Raw genomic sequence first — 14,809 nt, 5'->3', positions numbered from 1 at the left:
AGAGGCTCCCACGGAGGCGGGGCGGGGTGGGGCGGGGGTCGGGCGGAGACCTCCGTGCAGGAGGCCCCGGACTGAAATCTGTCAGCGGGGAGTCAGACTAAAAGTCCCAGGATTAAATGATTCACGGAGGGTTAGGGCCCCTCGCTGAGACCCCCTCGGCGGGATCCTCCCCTGTGCTGCCCGTGCTGCGCGCAGTGGTGGTGAGAGGCCTCTCCGTGACCCTCCCAGGACCTTTCCCACCTCCCTGGGGCCCAGGAGCCGGGGGAGGCGCCCGCGGCTGGAAAAGAGGACACAGGGCGGCCTGTTCCAGCCCTGGAGACAGAGGGCGCCTCTGTCCACTCCTGGCCCCTCGCCCCAGCGGGGTGTCTGTCTGTGAAGGGGTGGAGCTGGCGGGGAGGGGGGCCTCGGGGGAGGGACCGAACACAGGTCTCCCCACACAGCTCTGGTAGCCACATTCGCAGACTGGTCTGTCTGTCCAGAACCTGCTCCCACCTCAGGTCAAGGCTGACAGTGAGTATCTGCTCCCTCTGCACTGGGTCCCTGCTGTGGTCAGCTTGGGGGGAAAAGGGGACTTCAGCAGAGGTCCTGAACAGCAACAGTATTGGGGCAACAGCATTGTAGGGGCAACAGCATTGGGGTGCACTGAGGGTGTGGGAGGGGCTCCTGGACAGCAGTTTGGGATTTGGGGGAGACAGGGTTTGGACAGTAGCACAGGGAAGCCAGTCAAGTTCAGAGGGAGGTCTGTGGTGGTCCTCAGGGAAGGAGGAAGCTTCCAGGAGATCAAGTTCTCCTACTAGCGCCCTCAGAGTTTCCCTGGATCTCCCAGGACCTGCGGAGGGGACCCAGCTCCCACTTTGCTTCCAGGAGGCTCAGAAAGCAAATGGGACTGCTGTTTCTGCCCCCACCCCCACCGGCACCCAGCCTTGCCAAGAGCCCGGGTCCCAGAGAAGCCGCGGGGTAGGAGAGCATGGGCCGTGACGTATCAGGAGGAGAGGGCATTAGGGTACTCTACCCATTCCCAACTCTCCTTTCACATGACCCCCTCTGTCTCCTCCTCCTTCCTTGGCCCAGACTTCCAGACTCCTCTTTCCTTCAAGTCTTTCCCTTTGTCTTCCCGTCTGCCCACTCCCTGCCAAAGTCCTCTCCAAATGGCCCCTGCATAACATCCCAGGCTCCTCAAGGGCTCCAGGCAACCTCTAAGTGCCCCTCCTGGATGCGCCAATAACTGAGCCACGAACAGCCCTCCCACACACGCGCCCCTTATCCCCTCCATCAGCCCCAGCTTGGGTTCCATCTCCCCCATGTCTCTGTGACAACTGCTTCTCATGCCCAGAGTTCAGGTGACACTCACAAGGTCCCCATTGTAAAGCTGGAATGTCATTCGATCAGGGCCCATTGTTTAGCCCCTTAGGCCTGAGGAAGGACAAGGACACCTGATCTGAGACACCTGAGCTGCCCCCTGAGGCTGTGGAGGGGCTGACCATCCTAAGGCCAAAAGAAAGAGGCCTCCTGGGTTGGCTCCCTCTCCTCGACAAACCCCTCCATTTTTTTCTTCCTTCTCTCCAGCCCCTTGAATTCAGAGGATGCACTCAGCCGTTTACTCCCAGCCCCCAACATTTACCAGCCCTATTCTGCCAGCTGTCACTGTCCTCACCTCATCCAGGCTGGGCCTAGGGGTGGGAGTAAATAGGCAGGAGCAGGGATGAAGCCCCCGGAGGTCTCCTCCCCCCTCCCTGGGAGCCCTGGCTCTGGGGAAACGTGTCCACATTCCTTCTCCCTTCCCACCATCACCCGATGGGAGGCCTGATTCTGCAGAGAAGGAAGAGAAACCAAACTAGAGGTCATGGAGATGCACCCCAGGGAAGCTGAAGTGACATGTTCAGGAGAGAGCAGAGTCGAAGGACCGAAAGAGGTCCCAGTCTGCTGATAGGAAACTCAGAGGCAGTGAGATCCCCCCTCCCCATGAAGCCTTGGGCCAGCCACGCGGGCCACCACTCTCTCCCGTCAGGCTGACTGAGGGCACCAGACGGACTCCTCCTTGTTAGGGGTAGGCAGCAGTCAAGGCCGTAGAGGGGGGTGCAGCCCACCACCCTCAACAGCAGAGCTTCAGGCATAGCAGGGTAAAAATAGAGCCAGAGGCAGCTTGGCAGAGTCCTGTGACCATCCCTGCCTGCCTGCCCCACCCTTCTCAGTGTCTGCCCAGGCAGGAACCACCAGAGTCCACCGCAGGCCTCTAGAGCCAGCCACGGCTGCTCTGTCTTCGTGCCCCAAACACTGACTACCTCTGGCTGGGATATGGACTGAGGGACACAGAGAGCAAGTCTAGATTCAGGTCTGTTAGGTTGCCATGTCATAAAATCTCAGTGAAAGATAAACTGTGATGTGGCTCTGAGCTCGTGGCTATTTCAGGTGTGGGACCAGGGCTAGGCTGAGGGCTCCCCTCACCCTGACTCCAGATAGCCTGAAGCATGGTCCCTAACTTCCTTCCGTGGTGGGGGTGGGTAGGTGAGCTGCACAATGGGCTCAGAGCTGGAGACGGCGATGGAGACTCTCATCAACGTGTTCCACGCCCACTCGGGCAAGGAGGGAGACAAGTACAAGCTGAGCAAGAAGGAGCTAAAAGAGCTGCTGCAGACCGAGCTCTCTGGCTTCCTGGACGTAAGCAGAGTGGGGTACAGTGTGGAGTGGCTGAGGGGTGGAGGGACACCTCCCTTCCATCTTCCCAACACAGCCCAATTGTCTCCTTCCTCTCCCAGACTTCTCTCCTGGGTTTTTCCAGGCTTCCCTACCCCTCCAGGCTCAAGGCAAAAATACCCTAACTTATTAATCACCTGTTAAGTGCTAGGACCTATGCAGATGCATCAATAACAAGGCTCACAGTCTAGAAGGGAAACACTGACACATGAAAGTAAACTATGAACACCAGGAAGTGAAATGTTCAGGAGAGAGCAGAGTTGGAGGACCAAAAGAGGCCCCCGTCCGCTGACAGGAGGCAACGAGATCCCCGTCCCCGTGAAGTCTTGGGCCAACCATTCAGGAAGTACTCAGAGCTTTAACAGAATTGCCAGAAAGGATTATGGGAAATAGTAACCTGACTGAAGTGGGCTCCTCCAAAGAGGTGGTACTTGAGCCACAGATTTCCACTGGAATATTATCAGGGCGAAGGTAGACATTTTAGGAGGTATCTGCATGAACAAAAGCATGGAAGAAAAAAGAATATGGAGCATGCTCAGTGGTTTTGACCTGAGTGAAGGGTGCAGAAGAGAAGGCTGCAAATGCTAACAGGGGCTTATATGGTAAAGAAGCCAGTAGAAAGTCAACCAGCTTTGAGATTTTATCAGGCCTGGGTTCCAATTCTGACTCTGGCAGCTTCTAGCTGTGTGACTTGGGAACATTCTTTAACCACCAAGTGTTAATTTGTTTCTTCTCTAGTAGGGGAATAATGAAACCTGCCTCATACAATTTGCGTTACAATTAGACAATGCTGGTAAAACTTGTTGCATCCTAGGCACCAAACCTATGGTAACTGATGTTGTTATTACTCTGCCTCATTAAGAAGCTTATTCTGTAGCCAACAGGAGGCCACAAGTGTGTTTTGAAGGGTGACTCAGAAGAATCCCATAATGAGATGTAGTTCTCCCTCTTGTTCATCTCTGCCTCCCTCTTCCCAATCAACCACCCCTCTTGCCCCTGATTCAGTACTATTCCCCACTCTATATACCTACCTCTCCATCTCCCCCCTCCACAGGCCCAGAAGGATGCAGACGCTGTGGACAAGGTGATGAAAGAGCTAGACGAGAATGGAGATGGGGAGGTGGACTTCCAAGAGTATGTGGTGCTGGTGGCTGCCCTCACAGTGGCCTGTAACAACTTTTTCTGGGAGAACAGTTGAGCAGACAGCCCCAGGGGGCAGCGCCCTTCCCCTTCCTCCTGCTTCCCCCTTACCCCATTTTTCCCTTCCTACTCTCCTACCCTTGTCCACCCTCCACCGAGGGCGCAAGAGTAGTGGGCCCGGCCTGCAACTCATCTTTAATTAAAGGCTCTTCTCTCGCCAGCTGCCGTGTGTCTCCTTTGCAGTCTGGAAGTGAGTGAGAAAGTCAAGGTACCTCACTCCCAATTCACCTTATTTGGGAAGGGATCTTATTCGGAGAGAGGTCAAGGAAACATTACATCTTCCTAGCTGAGGATTGCTCAAGGCGTAGGAAGGCGGGCATTCAAGGTTCCAGCTGCAGATGTAGGAGACTTCAGCTTCTCAGCCAGAAAGCCAGAAGAATTTCCCTTCAATCTCCAAAGAATATCTACTGCGGACCTACCATATGCTAGGCATCCTGTAGGAACTGGGGACGTAGTAGTGAACAAAACAAACACAACCCTTACCCTCTCATAGGTAAAGTCCAGGATGCCAGGCCATTAAACACATGCACGTAAATGCTAGGAATGAAAACGAAAGCATCCTGAAGCACGTATATGGAGAAAGGTTGAAGATGTGTTCATTCGCTCGTTCTTAAAACATTTATTTTTATTGGGGGGGGGGGGCGAGCTGGGGAGAGGGGCAGAGAGAAGGAGAGAATCCCAAGCAGGCTCCACGCTCAGCCCAGAGCCGGAAGCCGGCTGGATCCCACAGCACTGGGATCATGACCTGAGCTGATATCAAGAGTGCCAACTCAACTGGCTGAGTTACCCAGGCGTCCCAAACGTGCGAGTATTTCTATTGCATCCCTGGGCATAAGAAAAATCCAACGCAGGTAGGTCTGCATCGAAATGCGGATGACTGACAGGTGGAGAGGGCGTGGGAGGGGGAGCTGGACGCAGACACCGCCGTGAGAACTAACGACGTTCCGGAAGAGACAAGAGCGCAGGGTACTGGTGCCTCCCCCCACCCCCACCCTGCTCTCCCGGCTCGCGGCAGCCCCCCCCCCCCCAACAGGGAGGGAGATGGCAAATCCCACTAAACAGTTTTACAGGGTCTGCCTCGGCCAGGGTTGGGGCGCCGCAAGGAAACACAACCACCTTCGCCCGCGAGGCCGAACCTCCGCCAGCGGACCAGAACACAACCGCGCGGCCGCGGTCGTAATGCCCTGACGATCCCCGACAGCAACCACTGGCCACGCCCCTCCGTGGGCGGAGCAGAGAGCACCTCGGCCACCGCTTGGCTAAGGACCTGTCTTCTCCCTAGGGCTCCGCCCCAATCCCCGCGCAGGCGTAGCGCAAACCTTCTGGCCCCCTAGCTGTGCGCGGATCCGGCGTCATACGTAATTGCGTCGACGCCATTTTAGCCGGTCCCACTCGGCTCTGGGCGTGGCGGCCATTTTGTTTTGGGCAGCGAGCGGGAGGCGGCGGCGGCGGCGGCGGCGGCGGCTGTGGTGGCACAGACTCAAGGCAGGAAAGGGCTGGCCGGGCGAGCAGGCGGACCGGCCGACCAGACAGCCGCCCGGCTACAACGAGCTAACCTAGCGACCTACCGCTTACACCTCTAACCAACCGCCCACCCAGTCAGCTCAGGTTCGGCCGGACCTCGGCCCGCGCGCCGCAGGCGTGGTGGCAGCCCCGGGAGGCGCACTGGCGTCCGTTTCCTTCGGTGCGTTTCCGCGGCGGGGCGGCCCGGGAGGCCCCGGGGGGCGGGGCCTGGGCCGGCGGCCCTGACTGGGCGGTGAGGGGGCGTCGGAGCGTCGAGGCGGCCGCGGGCGGCCGCGGGTTCGGGAGCCCTTCCCTGCTCCCGCCGCCCGGCTCTCGCGAGGGCTCCCGCCTGGGTGTGGAGTCGGAAGCCGGTTTCCAGACGGCTTTGCCTGCGTCATGGTTCTCCGCGTTGGCTGCCGGTGAGGAGCGCCTGGCCAGCCCTCCCTCCCCGCCGCTGGCCGCCGGCGATCGGGGTCGGCTCGGGGAGGGTGAGCAGCTCCCTGCAGCCCAGGTTGAGGAGGACTGTCCTGGATGCACTTAGTCCCCCCTCAGCTTGCCCAGCTTGGCGTGCGCCTGCCATCTTGGGGATTTGGGAAGACCCTTTCCTGTGGCCTCGAGATGTAGCGGTTTGCGGTAACCACGGTGTAGACTTAAGCACCCGCTCTGCGTTTTGGTGGGCTCTTCCATAGCCGTTGATACAGGCCTTTTCTTTTCATTCGCCGTTGGGCGAAGCCCTTGATGCCTGTAGAAATGAGGAGGTCCTTTTCCTGACTTGCTCATTCTGCCTATTGTCCTTTGTAGATTCTCGGGATTTGAAGATGGCTGCACAGTCAGCGCCGAAAGTTGTGCTAAAAAGCACCACCAAGATGTCTCTAAATGAGCGGTGAGGCAGCCAACAGCAACTTCAGCTCGTTCATAAGAAAACATTACTTAAATTGGCCCTGGGGTCCAAGGCACAAAAACCAATTTTAAACTAAATACCAACAGAAGGCTACAGACCTCTGTGTTTAGTTGCATCTTACGTGGTACACAAAACAAATTGGGCGGTTGTTTCAAAACCCCTTGTCAGTAGATTTTTATGTTAAGCTGTCTGAAATATTTCTCTGGTGGGCTGTATTTTAAGAAGACTCCTCACGCCCTCTCTCTCTTCACATTTTTTACGTTGATACAGGGGTGGTGCAGCTCGGTAGCATGGTACCGTGGCTGCACTAGGCTTGCTGCCCAGTCCGAGGCCGGCAGTGTTGTGTCTGGTCTGTAAGAGGCAGGTAGCAAGCTGTGGAATGTCCAAAGGCCCTTGAATGCCATTCTTGGGCCTTGTAAGAGGCACTTGCTTTGCTCCATTTCTCTTTCTTTCGATACTGCTTTCAGTTTGTTTTTGTGTTAGATTCCTTTACAGTTAAGTGTTGTTCTTTTTCGTTCCATTAAACTTACTTTGACAGGAATAATAGAAGAGTGTCTTCACAAGCTGTTCGGTGACTAAATTAATCTTGATTTTCTCAGAAGCAATCGCTTGGAATCAGGAAAAGTAATCATTTAAGCCTAAGAGAAGTGAAGGTACTTAAAGCAGTTTCTGTCTCTGAGAGCTCTTTATTGACTGCCTTTGAGCAATGACTTTATTTTTTATTTTTTAATGTTTGTTATTTTCGAAATGGAGAGAGACAGAGCAAGTGGGAGGAGGGCCAGAGAGAAAGGGAGACCTAGAGTCTGAAGCAGGTTCCAGGCTCTGAGTTGTCAGCACAGAGCCCAACATGGGGCTCGAGCCCGCGAACTGTGAGATGGTGACCTGAGCTAAAGTCAGACCAATGATTTTATTAAGTTGATGTTAGATCACTGAAAGATTTAATTGATGTTTATTTTTGCCTTTTCCGAAGCATATGTGCTTCTTATATCTTAGGGTGTGATACACACTGATTCTCCATATTTACATGTTATTAAGTTACATATTTACATGTTATTCTCCATATTTACATATTACATGTTATTAAGAAAATATGTTACACTCCTGTGATTTATATGGGGGTGCTAATTCTGTGGTCTGTGAGGTGCTCTAGTCCTTCTTAACATTTGTTCTTACAGTGCACCCTCAGGTTCCCCCAACATTTTGGCTTTGTTTGTTTGTCTTTGAAACCACATTTTCTGTCTTTTGTTGTCATCATATCTGCTTATTGCGTGTTTTTCATATCTTCCACCTCTCTAAAAGCCTGAGCCCTTGTCATCTTTTTTGATTGAATGTGCTGCACTTAGCTGCATTTCTAAGTTTCTGATTCTTGCAAGTTTGTGGAAGCAGAGGAGTCTTTAACCCACATCAGCCTTGATCTAAGTGTACCACTTTACTTAAAAGTTCGTGGGATCTGGAGCTCCTGGTCTAGCAAGCCATGAAAATGCCAATAAATGTTTTGTAATAAAGCTTTTATTTAAACATCCATTTTGTTCGACCTTGAAGCTTTACTAATATGCTGAAGAACAAACAGCCGATGCCAGTGAATATTCGGGCTTCGATGCAGCAACAACAGCAGCTAGCCAGTGCCAGAAACAGAAGACTGGCCCAGCAGATGGAGAATAGACCCTCTGTCCAGGCAGCATTAAAACTTAAGCAGGTGAGAGGATGAGTCTTAATGCTCCAGAAGCAGCTGGTGGTCTCTGTCAGGCAGTCCACTGAGGCTGTCAGGACATGATGGATGATTGCAAGGTGGCTCAGGGCAAAAGCAGAAACTTCTCTGGAGGAAAGAGAAGTTCAGAGAATTCCCATTTTAGCAGGTACCAATAAGTAACTTCTTGTCTTTCTCTTTTAGGTAGTTTGCCATCAGTATGACCTGTTTCTGTGTTATCAATGAGTATTGATCTCTTTTTTCCTGATCCTTTGGCCTTAAAGTAGATTTGCTGGATTTTACCACAAAGAAATTTGGGGTTTTGTAGCCTCCAGAACTGTGAGAGAATAAACGTCTTTTGTTTGAAGCCAAAAAATAGAAAAAAAATTTGATTTGTTTTAGATGATCTCAGAAAATCCTTTATTCCCTGTTAAATGAGTTACAAATTATGGAAATAACTTTTTTTTATTCTCCTAGCACAGGAAGTCTGAACAGCCTTAATCAAACGTTTTCAGTGCTAAAATATAGAAAGAATAGGGTGGCCTTCATCTCCACAGCACCTAAAGTTTTGTCAGTAAAATAGAATGAGAGCACTGAGTACTTAAAGAATAAGTGGGTTCTCTTTCAAGTTACCAGTAAGAGAGAATTCTGTTCAGACCTGAAATAAAACCTGCTCTTTATTATTCATAGACTTTATATGCGAGTCCGGAGAGTGGCTGTGGAAGGATATGTCCAAGCTGTGGCTGGGCGTCTGGAGGGCGATGCCATGCAACTGTAAGGACTTTAACTGGTAGCACTGCATGGCTGTGCATAAATTCAGCAGTTAAATATAACACCCTCCCACCCCCACCCTGAACTGTTGGGCTCACTGACCAAAAATAAACAAGGCCTTCTGCTTTAGCTGCCTTAAGCCTTGGGAGTTCTTCTATTTTGTCCCTGACTTAGGAAAGCCATAAAAAAAGGCACCACCATTTTCCAAGAGTAGGTATTATAAATTGCTGAAGATAAGGCCCTGACAGATCATTCCAGGAGACCTTTCAAGAAGCTTTTTTCTTTTTTTCTTTTCTTTCTTCTTTTTTCTGTTCTTTTTTTTTTTTGGTTAAGAGAGTGTATGTGAGCAGGGGAGAAAGGCTGCAGAGGGAGAGAGAATCTTAAGCAGACTTCACGTTCAGCGCGGAGCCAGATGCTGGGCTCGAACTGCCAGATTCTGAGCTCATGACCTGAGCCGAAATGAAATCAAGAGCTGGGCGCTCAACTGACTGAATGCCCCAAGAAGAAGCTTTAAATGTAGCTGTGCAGAAAGCAGCCTCTGGAGTAGAGCTGACCAATAGAACCTTACACAGTGATAGAAATATTCTTTATCTGCTGTCCAGTATGATAGCCTCTAGCCATGTGTGACTATTGAGTACTCAAAATGTGGCTGGTGTGACTGAGGAGCTTTCAAAATTTTATTTCCTTGTAACTGAAATAGCCACGTGTGGCTAGTGGCCACCTTAGCGTAGAGCACAGCTGTAGAGTGAAAACTAGGTGGTATAGTTGACATCCTTAAGCTTCCTGTCTGTTAGAGTCCAGTATTGGCTGGCAGCTAAGGATTAAGAAGGGAGGACTTGTAAGCACTGTGCATTCCCCACTAAAGCACAGATTTTGGGGGGAATATGCTCAGAATCACTGAACATAAGAGATTTGGAAAATGAATGAGGTCCTGACTTCCTAATTGTGTGCTGTCAGGGTGACACGACAGGCTCTTAAGGTCAGTTATGCCTAAATGCATAATGTTCGGAAACTGCCCCTTTGTTTAGCTTATTATCTTGTGCTAGAAAGCTAATAAAAAAAACCATTGGTAGTCATTTATGGGTGAAGCAGGAGGACATACAGAATTTATTTTCATTCCTATTGGCTAATGGTTTTGTGGGAAAACAGGTTTGCTGGGGCCTTGGTTGTGTTCAAGGCTACACAGTTACCTTTTCTTTTGAAGGATTTTTAACTTATTAAGATGTGGTCTTAATAGTTTTTCTTTGAGGGACAGATTATTGAATATCTCCATGTGCAGTATGTCCTTGTCCTCACATATGTCCTTTAGTTTCGTGATTATTGCTCACCTGTCTTAATTCCAACACAAATTTGGCTATCTCTCTGGAGATACAGTTGAGTTACATGTTTATTTTGAATTAAAAGTTACCGTATTGGCTTAATGGAGCTGTTTGCAAGGGTAGACGTGGAATTAATGGCTATTTAAGAAATGTAAGGAAAGGTTTGACTTTTTTGTGTTTATTTACATCTTAAGGTAAAAAGTGGATCGTCTGGAGATAGATACTCAGAGGAAAAATGGAACACACTGGCCTCTTTCACTGAAAAATCAAATCTTGTTTTTAAGTGACAAGAATTCAGATGAACTTGTAATTTAAATTTTTCCCAGAGTGTGATGAACTTCATTTGGTGTTTGAGTAAGCCTTTGAAGACAGTGGTAGTCCTTGGGCAAGTATGAATCCAGTCATATCATTGTCGACCTGTGGTTCAAAAACAGAATCCAGGATTTGAAATACAGAGTTCTTACTAAAACTTACGTTTCATGTAGTGGTGTATGGCTTCTGTAGCCAAACGAGTGAGGTAATTTGTGTTGATGCCAATTTCATGGGACCATACTCAAGCTTTCATAAAAGCTCTGGATCAGAATTCTTCTTTTCTACCATGTTCTGAGGCAGAGGCTAGTTTCTGGATTAGGTTCTTTATAGGACACCTACGGCAAGTTTATCTCCCTGCACACAGCCATCTCACTGCTTCTTTTTCTCTGCACTTTGAGTTGCTAGATGCCACTGGAATGCTTTTTTGATCTCAATCCCCCAACACCTTTTCTTCCAGAAGAGCTTAAAGCAGCGCCTGGGTAAGAGTAACATCCAGGCACGGTTAGGCCGACCCATAGGGACCCTGGCCAGGGGAGCAATCGGAGGACGAGGCCTGCCCATAATGCAGAGAGGCTTGCCCAGAGGAGGACTACGAGGGGGACGTGCCACCAGAACCCTGCTTAGGGGCGGGATGTCGCTCCGAGGTCAGTGCTGTGTACTTGAACATTGTCGGGCCCTACCCCTTCCCTTTTCTCTTGGGCTGCTTATGGACACATTTGTTTAACATCTTTAAGCCTGAATTTGTATTAATATAATTAATAACCTTTGAAATCACGTATTTTTAATAGTGCTGCATGTCTTTTATCGATACCATTCCTTTTCTGATAATGTGCAATGGTGAGAGGCTATGACCTGCGTAACAACAGGTAATTCATGTCATCTCCATTCCATTTTGAAACACCCTGCTGCTGCTTAAATCAAAAGCACATTCAAGTTCTAGAAATAAGTCAAATCTAAGAAATTTTTGGTCTGTTGGCCTGTATCTTAACTATCTTTGTTCCCAGTGAAACACGCTGTTCTATTTGGAAAAAAGAGAGGATAAGTTGGTCCATAGCACTTAGCTACATGTTACATTTTGGGCACTGTTAACACTGTTCCCCATGTTGTTCTTGTCCCTTGTGAGAATGTATTGAGAACAGGAACCATATTATTGATTTTTAAATCTACCTTAATGTTAGGCACATGTCTGATTATTCAGTAGATATTTATTGTATGTACTTACTAATTAACTTAACTCCCAGCTTCTTCCCAAAATGGGTTTGTGGTCAGACTTTGAATTGATTGAATAAAGAGCAGCTTGATCTATTCACACTTGGTGTGCAGCTTGCCACCCCCCCCAACCTAAAAATTAACTGAATTAACTCTCATTTAACCTTCACCGCCTTCCTTTGGTTAGAGTCTACTTTGTCTCTCTTGGATTTACCTGCATATACATTGTATGCCTCCTCTCCAAGGTCAAAACCTGCTCCGAGGTGGACGAGCCGTAGCTCCCCGAATGGGCTTAAGAAGAGGTGGTGTTCGAGGTCGTGGAGGTCCTGGGAGAGGGGGCCTAGGGCGTGGAGCTATGGGTCGTGGCGGAATCGGTGGTAGAGGTTAGTCAGCTACCAACTTCAGAGAATAGCTCCCTTTTACTTCTCTCCCTTCAAAACTCAGAGCCACCTTTCTGCACAGCTTCAAGTCATAGGCAGGCTTATTTGTTTGTCTTGTTTTGTTTTTTGAAACTGGCTTACTTTCTAAACTCACATGCGGTAGTGCAAAAGTCTGTCATGGGTTGTCTAAGAACCAGTCAGGTACATGTCAGAGCCAGATCATATGCAGTCTTTTTCCAGGTTCTTGCAAATTTAAATTGTATCGTTAAAATGACAAGATGGTCAGTTTGAGGTGTTGCCTTTCTCTGTCCTTCCCCCACCACCACACACCCCATCCCATAGCTCAAAACCCCACTTTGAGTCTAAGAATAAAGAAGAGGGAGATGTACAAAAATGAAAGAGTGGAAAAGGATGGTGAGATTGGAGCTGGGTATTGATGTTGAAGCCAAGTAAATTCAAGGTAAAGTTTGTGTCTGTGGGAAATCAGATGACTTTTTTGATCAAGGTAGAAAGCAAGAAGGTACCATGTCAGTTAACTGACTCTTGTTGATAATCTTACCTTTGAGACTTAGTGCTACTTGTCTTGTGACCTCATCATGACCCAGATTGGAAAGGCATTTAATGGTGTTGCTGTTGTTAATCCAGACCTCATGGGAGTTTTCTGATACAGAGCTTAGTGGAAAACTCTCAACAACACCTGTCTAGGGTGGGAGCAAATCTATTCCTGTAGCCCCTGTGTATATCTGCTTTGGTCCTTTTATAGTGTGTGGTGGGTCTTCCGTAATTTATGACCTTGAAGTTGCCAAAGGACAATAACTGTTAGCAAAGGAAATTTGATAGCCAAGGGCTTAGTTTCTTCTCGCCCATTATACGTTTGGCTCACTGAGTGAAGTACAAGCTCGTTTGGGTTTCAGGATGAAATAGCATGTTTCCAAATTATCTTGACCTGGTTTCTGACATCACAGGGGTGGGTGGGGGGTGTAAAGTAGCTTTTCAGAAAGCTGTGTATGTTTTGTTAAGTGGATTGAAACCACCTCTCAGATAACCATAACTGTTAGAAGGCAATTAGAATCTGAGATAGAAGTGGCTGGGACTACTATAAATATTTTTCCCCATCTTCTCACATTGTTCCTATGTCATCGTAACTCCTCAGTCTCCTGATGTGGGGTCAGCTCATTAGTTTCAGTAAGTTTGAGGAGAGATGAGCTGATTTTCCAGAAAGCTCTCTAATAAGGCTTACCTTAAAAATTGTCTAGCCTTACACCTCCGTTTCTCTGTGCCCTTGTTACTTCTTCCCTGTCTTACTAAATGGGATTATCTATAATGTATTTTAATTAATAAACTTCTAGTGGGCCTCACACTTTAGATAATTGCTTTGTTTTAGGAGAGATTAAGATTCTTTTGTCAGTTATTTTACCTTTGTCAATAGAATAAAAAGTCTTTAAATAGCATTTAGAGATGAGCATGTAAACAGGGATTCATTATGTGTGCTTTCCATGTGTTGCTTTCTACCCAATGTGTTTCCTGTTTTTCCAGATTTCTCCTCTTTGCCCTGCCCTTTCAGCCTTTCTCAGCTAGGCCCCACTGCTCTAAGGGGCATTTGCCATAGCACCCATTAAACCTACTTGTAACTGTTTTCTTTTTTTCCCCTTGGGCCAGGTCGGGGTATGATAGGTCGGGGAAGAGGGGGCTTTGGAGGCCGAGGCCGAGGCCGTGGACGAGGGAGAGGTGCCCTCACTCGCCCTGTGCTGACCAAGGAGCAGCTGGACAACCAGTTGGATGCGTACATGTCAAAAACAAAAGGACACCTGGATGCCGAGTTGGATGCTTATATGGCACAAACAGATCCAGAAACCAATGATTGAAACCTGCCCGCCCTCCTGTGAGAGACTCTTGTTCAGAAGTCACCACATCTGTAAATAACCTTGAAATAACAGATGGAGAAGACACCTGATTGATGCTGGAAGGACCTATCACAATAGGCTATGGACTTAACTTGCCACCAGTTTGTGCATTTTAGTGTGTTCCTTTTACTTTTTTGATACTGTGTTGTATGAAACCCTTTTTTCCTCTGACTTGGATTTTGTTTGGTTGTGTTTGGGTTGTTCCTCCACCCCCATCACTCTGACTTCTCTTTGAACATGTGGCTAGAACTTGTGGCTAGAACACTCTCTTCCTCCTCTGCCTCCCTTCACCTGTCCCTATGCTGTGACGTTCTAATATTTCATCTCTGTGTTCCCATGAAAAAGGCCTAGTAAGAGCCCATCAGTGTTCCTTCTTAATGCCTAGGTTTCTGTGAAACAATTCTGTTCTACATTTAATAGCCTCTTAAAAGTGTTGAGAAAATTTGGAGCTCAAAAATGCATTCTGCTACATTGATATTTTTAGCGTAATTAGGAACACCGACATAGCCGCAGGGCCGCATAGGTTACACATGGTAGTGCCTCTGATTTGATTGAAGTTACTTCTGTGGGCATTGACACCATATAAGGAGTGTGCTGGGTTGGGTGTGTGCACTTTCTACCGTGGAATTAGATGTATAAACTTTCCTCTTTGTATCCTATCCAAAGAGATACTTTTGGGTTCGCTTACACCTGCAATGGAGAGGAAATAGCCATTTGATTTGGCACATGCTTCAGAAAAGGAGATGGAATGCTGGCAGATCCCTTCTGGGAGGGCTCAGAAGGTACCCACGCTGAAAGGCTGTTATCCTTATGTTTATCCCAAACCAATCTTGGGCTTCTCCGTTCAGTGGCTTTGACCCTCTTTTTTATTTCCCTTGAAGGTTTAATTAAGTTCAACTATATTCTATCAACTGTTCCAGTTCTCCGTG

At 48.6% G+C, this 14,809-nt stretch overlaps 2 protein-coding genes across 11 annotated transcripts; both read left to right on the top strand.

Annotated features, from left to right (window-relative positions):
- Nucleotides 1-395: 395 nt before the first annotated feature.
- Nucleotides 396-4,054, top strand: S100A1 (S100 calcium binding protein A1). Of its 2 annotated transcripts, none has more exons than XM_015540166.2 (3): nucleotides 396-510; nucleotides 2,496-2,658; nucleotides 3,749-4,054. In XM_015540166.2, exons 2-3 carry the CDS (start codon nucleotides 2,518-2,520, stop codon nucleotides 3,890-3,892), a joined length of 285 nt encoding a protein of 94 aa, XP_015395652.1. In that variant the 5' UTR covers nucleotides 396-510; nucleotides 2,496-2,517; the 3' UTR covers nucleotides 3,893-4,054. The 2 variants fall into 2 exon arrangements, with proteins under 2 accessions (XP_015395652.1, XP_007088013.1); XM_007087951.3 differs by having other exon boundaries at nucleotides 397-510; nucleotides 2,506-2,658.
- Nucleotides 4,055-5,280: 1,226 nt separating this feature from the next.
- On the top strand, nucleotides 5,281-14,051 carry LOC102956390 (chromatin target of PRMT1). 9 transcript variants are annotated; one of them, XM_042975426.1, is made up of 7 exons: nucleotides 5,282-5,578; nucleotides 6,199-6,280; nucleotides 7,841-7,994; nucleotides 8,676-8,759; nucleotides 10,845-11,031; nucleotides 11,842-11,979; nucleotides 13,636-14,051. In XM_042975426.1, the coding sequence occupies exons 2-7, from the start codon at nucleotides 6,216-6,218 to the stop codon at nucleotides 13,839-13,841; spliced, it is 834 nt and encodes a 277-aa protein (XP_042831360.1). In that variant the 5' UTR covers nucleotides 5,282-5,578; nucleotides 6,199-6,215; the 3' UTR covers nucleotides 13,842-14,051. The 9 variants fall into 9 exon arrangements, with proteins under 9 accessions (XP_042831367.1, XP_042831360.1, XP_042831362.1 ...); XM_042975428.1 differs by having other exon boundaries at nucleotides 5,283-5,578; nucleotides 10,848-11,031; XM_042975427.1 differs by lacking the exon at nucleotides 5,282-5,578 and adding an exon at nucleotides 5,675-5,816.
- The last annotated feature ends 758 nt before the right edge of the window (nucleotides 14,052-14,809 follow it).

This window comes from Panthera tigris, chromosome F3 (genome assembly GCF_018350195.1).
Source record: "Panthera tigris isolate Pti1 chromosome F3, P.tigris_Pti1_mat1.1, whole genome shotgun sequence".
In the NCBI taxonomy this organism is placed as follows: Eukaryota; Metazoa; Chordata; class Mammalia; order Carnivora; family Felidae; genus Panthera; species Panthera tigris.
The sequence above is the reverse complement of the archived record's forward strand: the minus strand, read 5'-3'. Positions and strand labels throughout refer to the sequence as shown.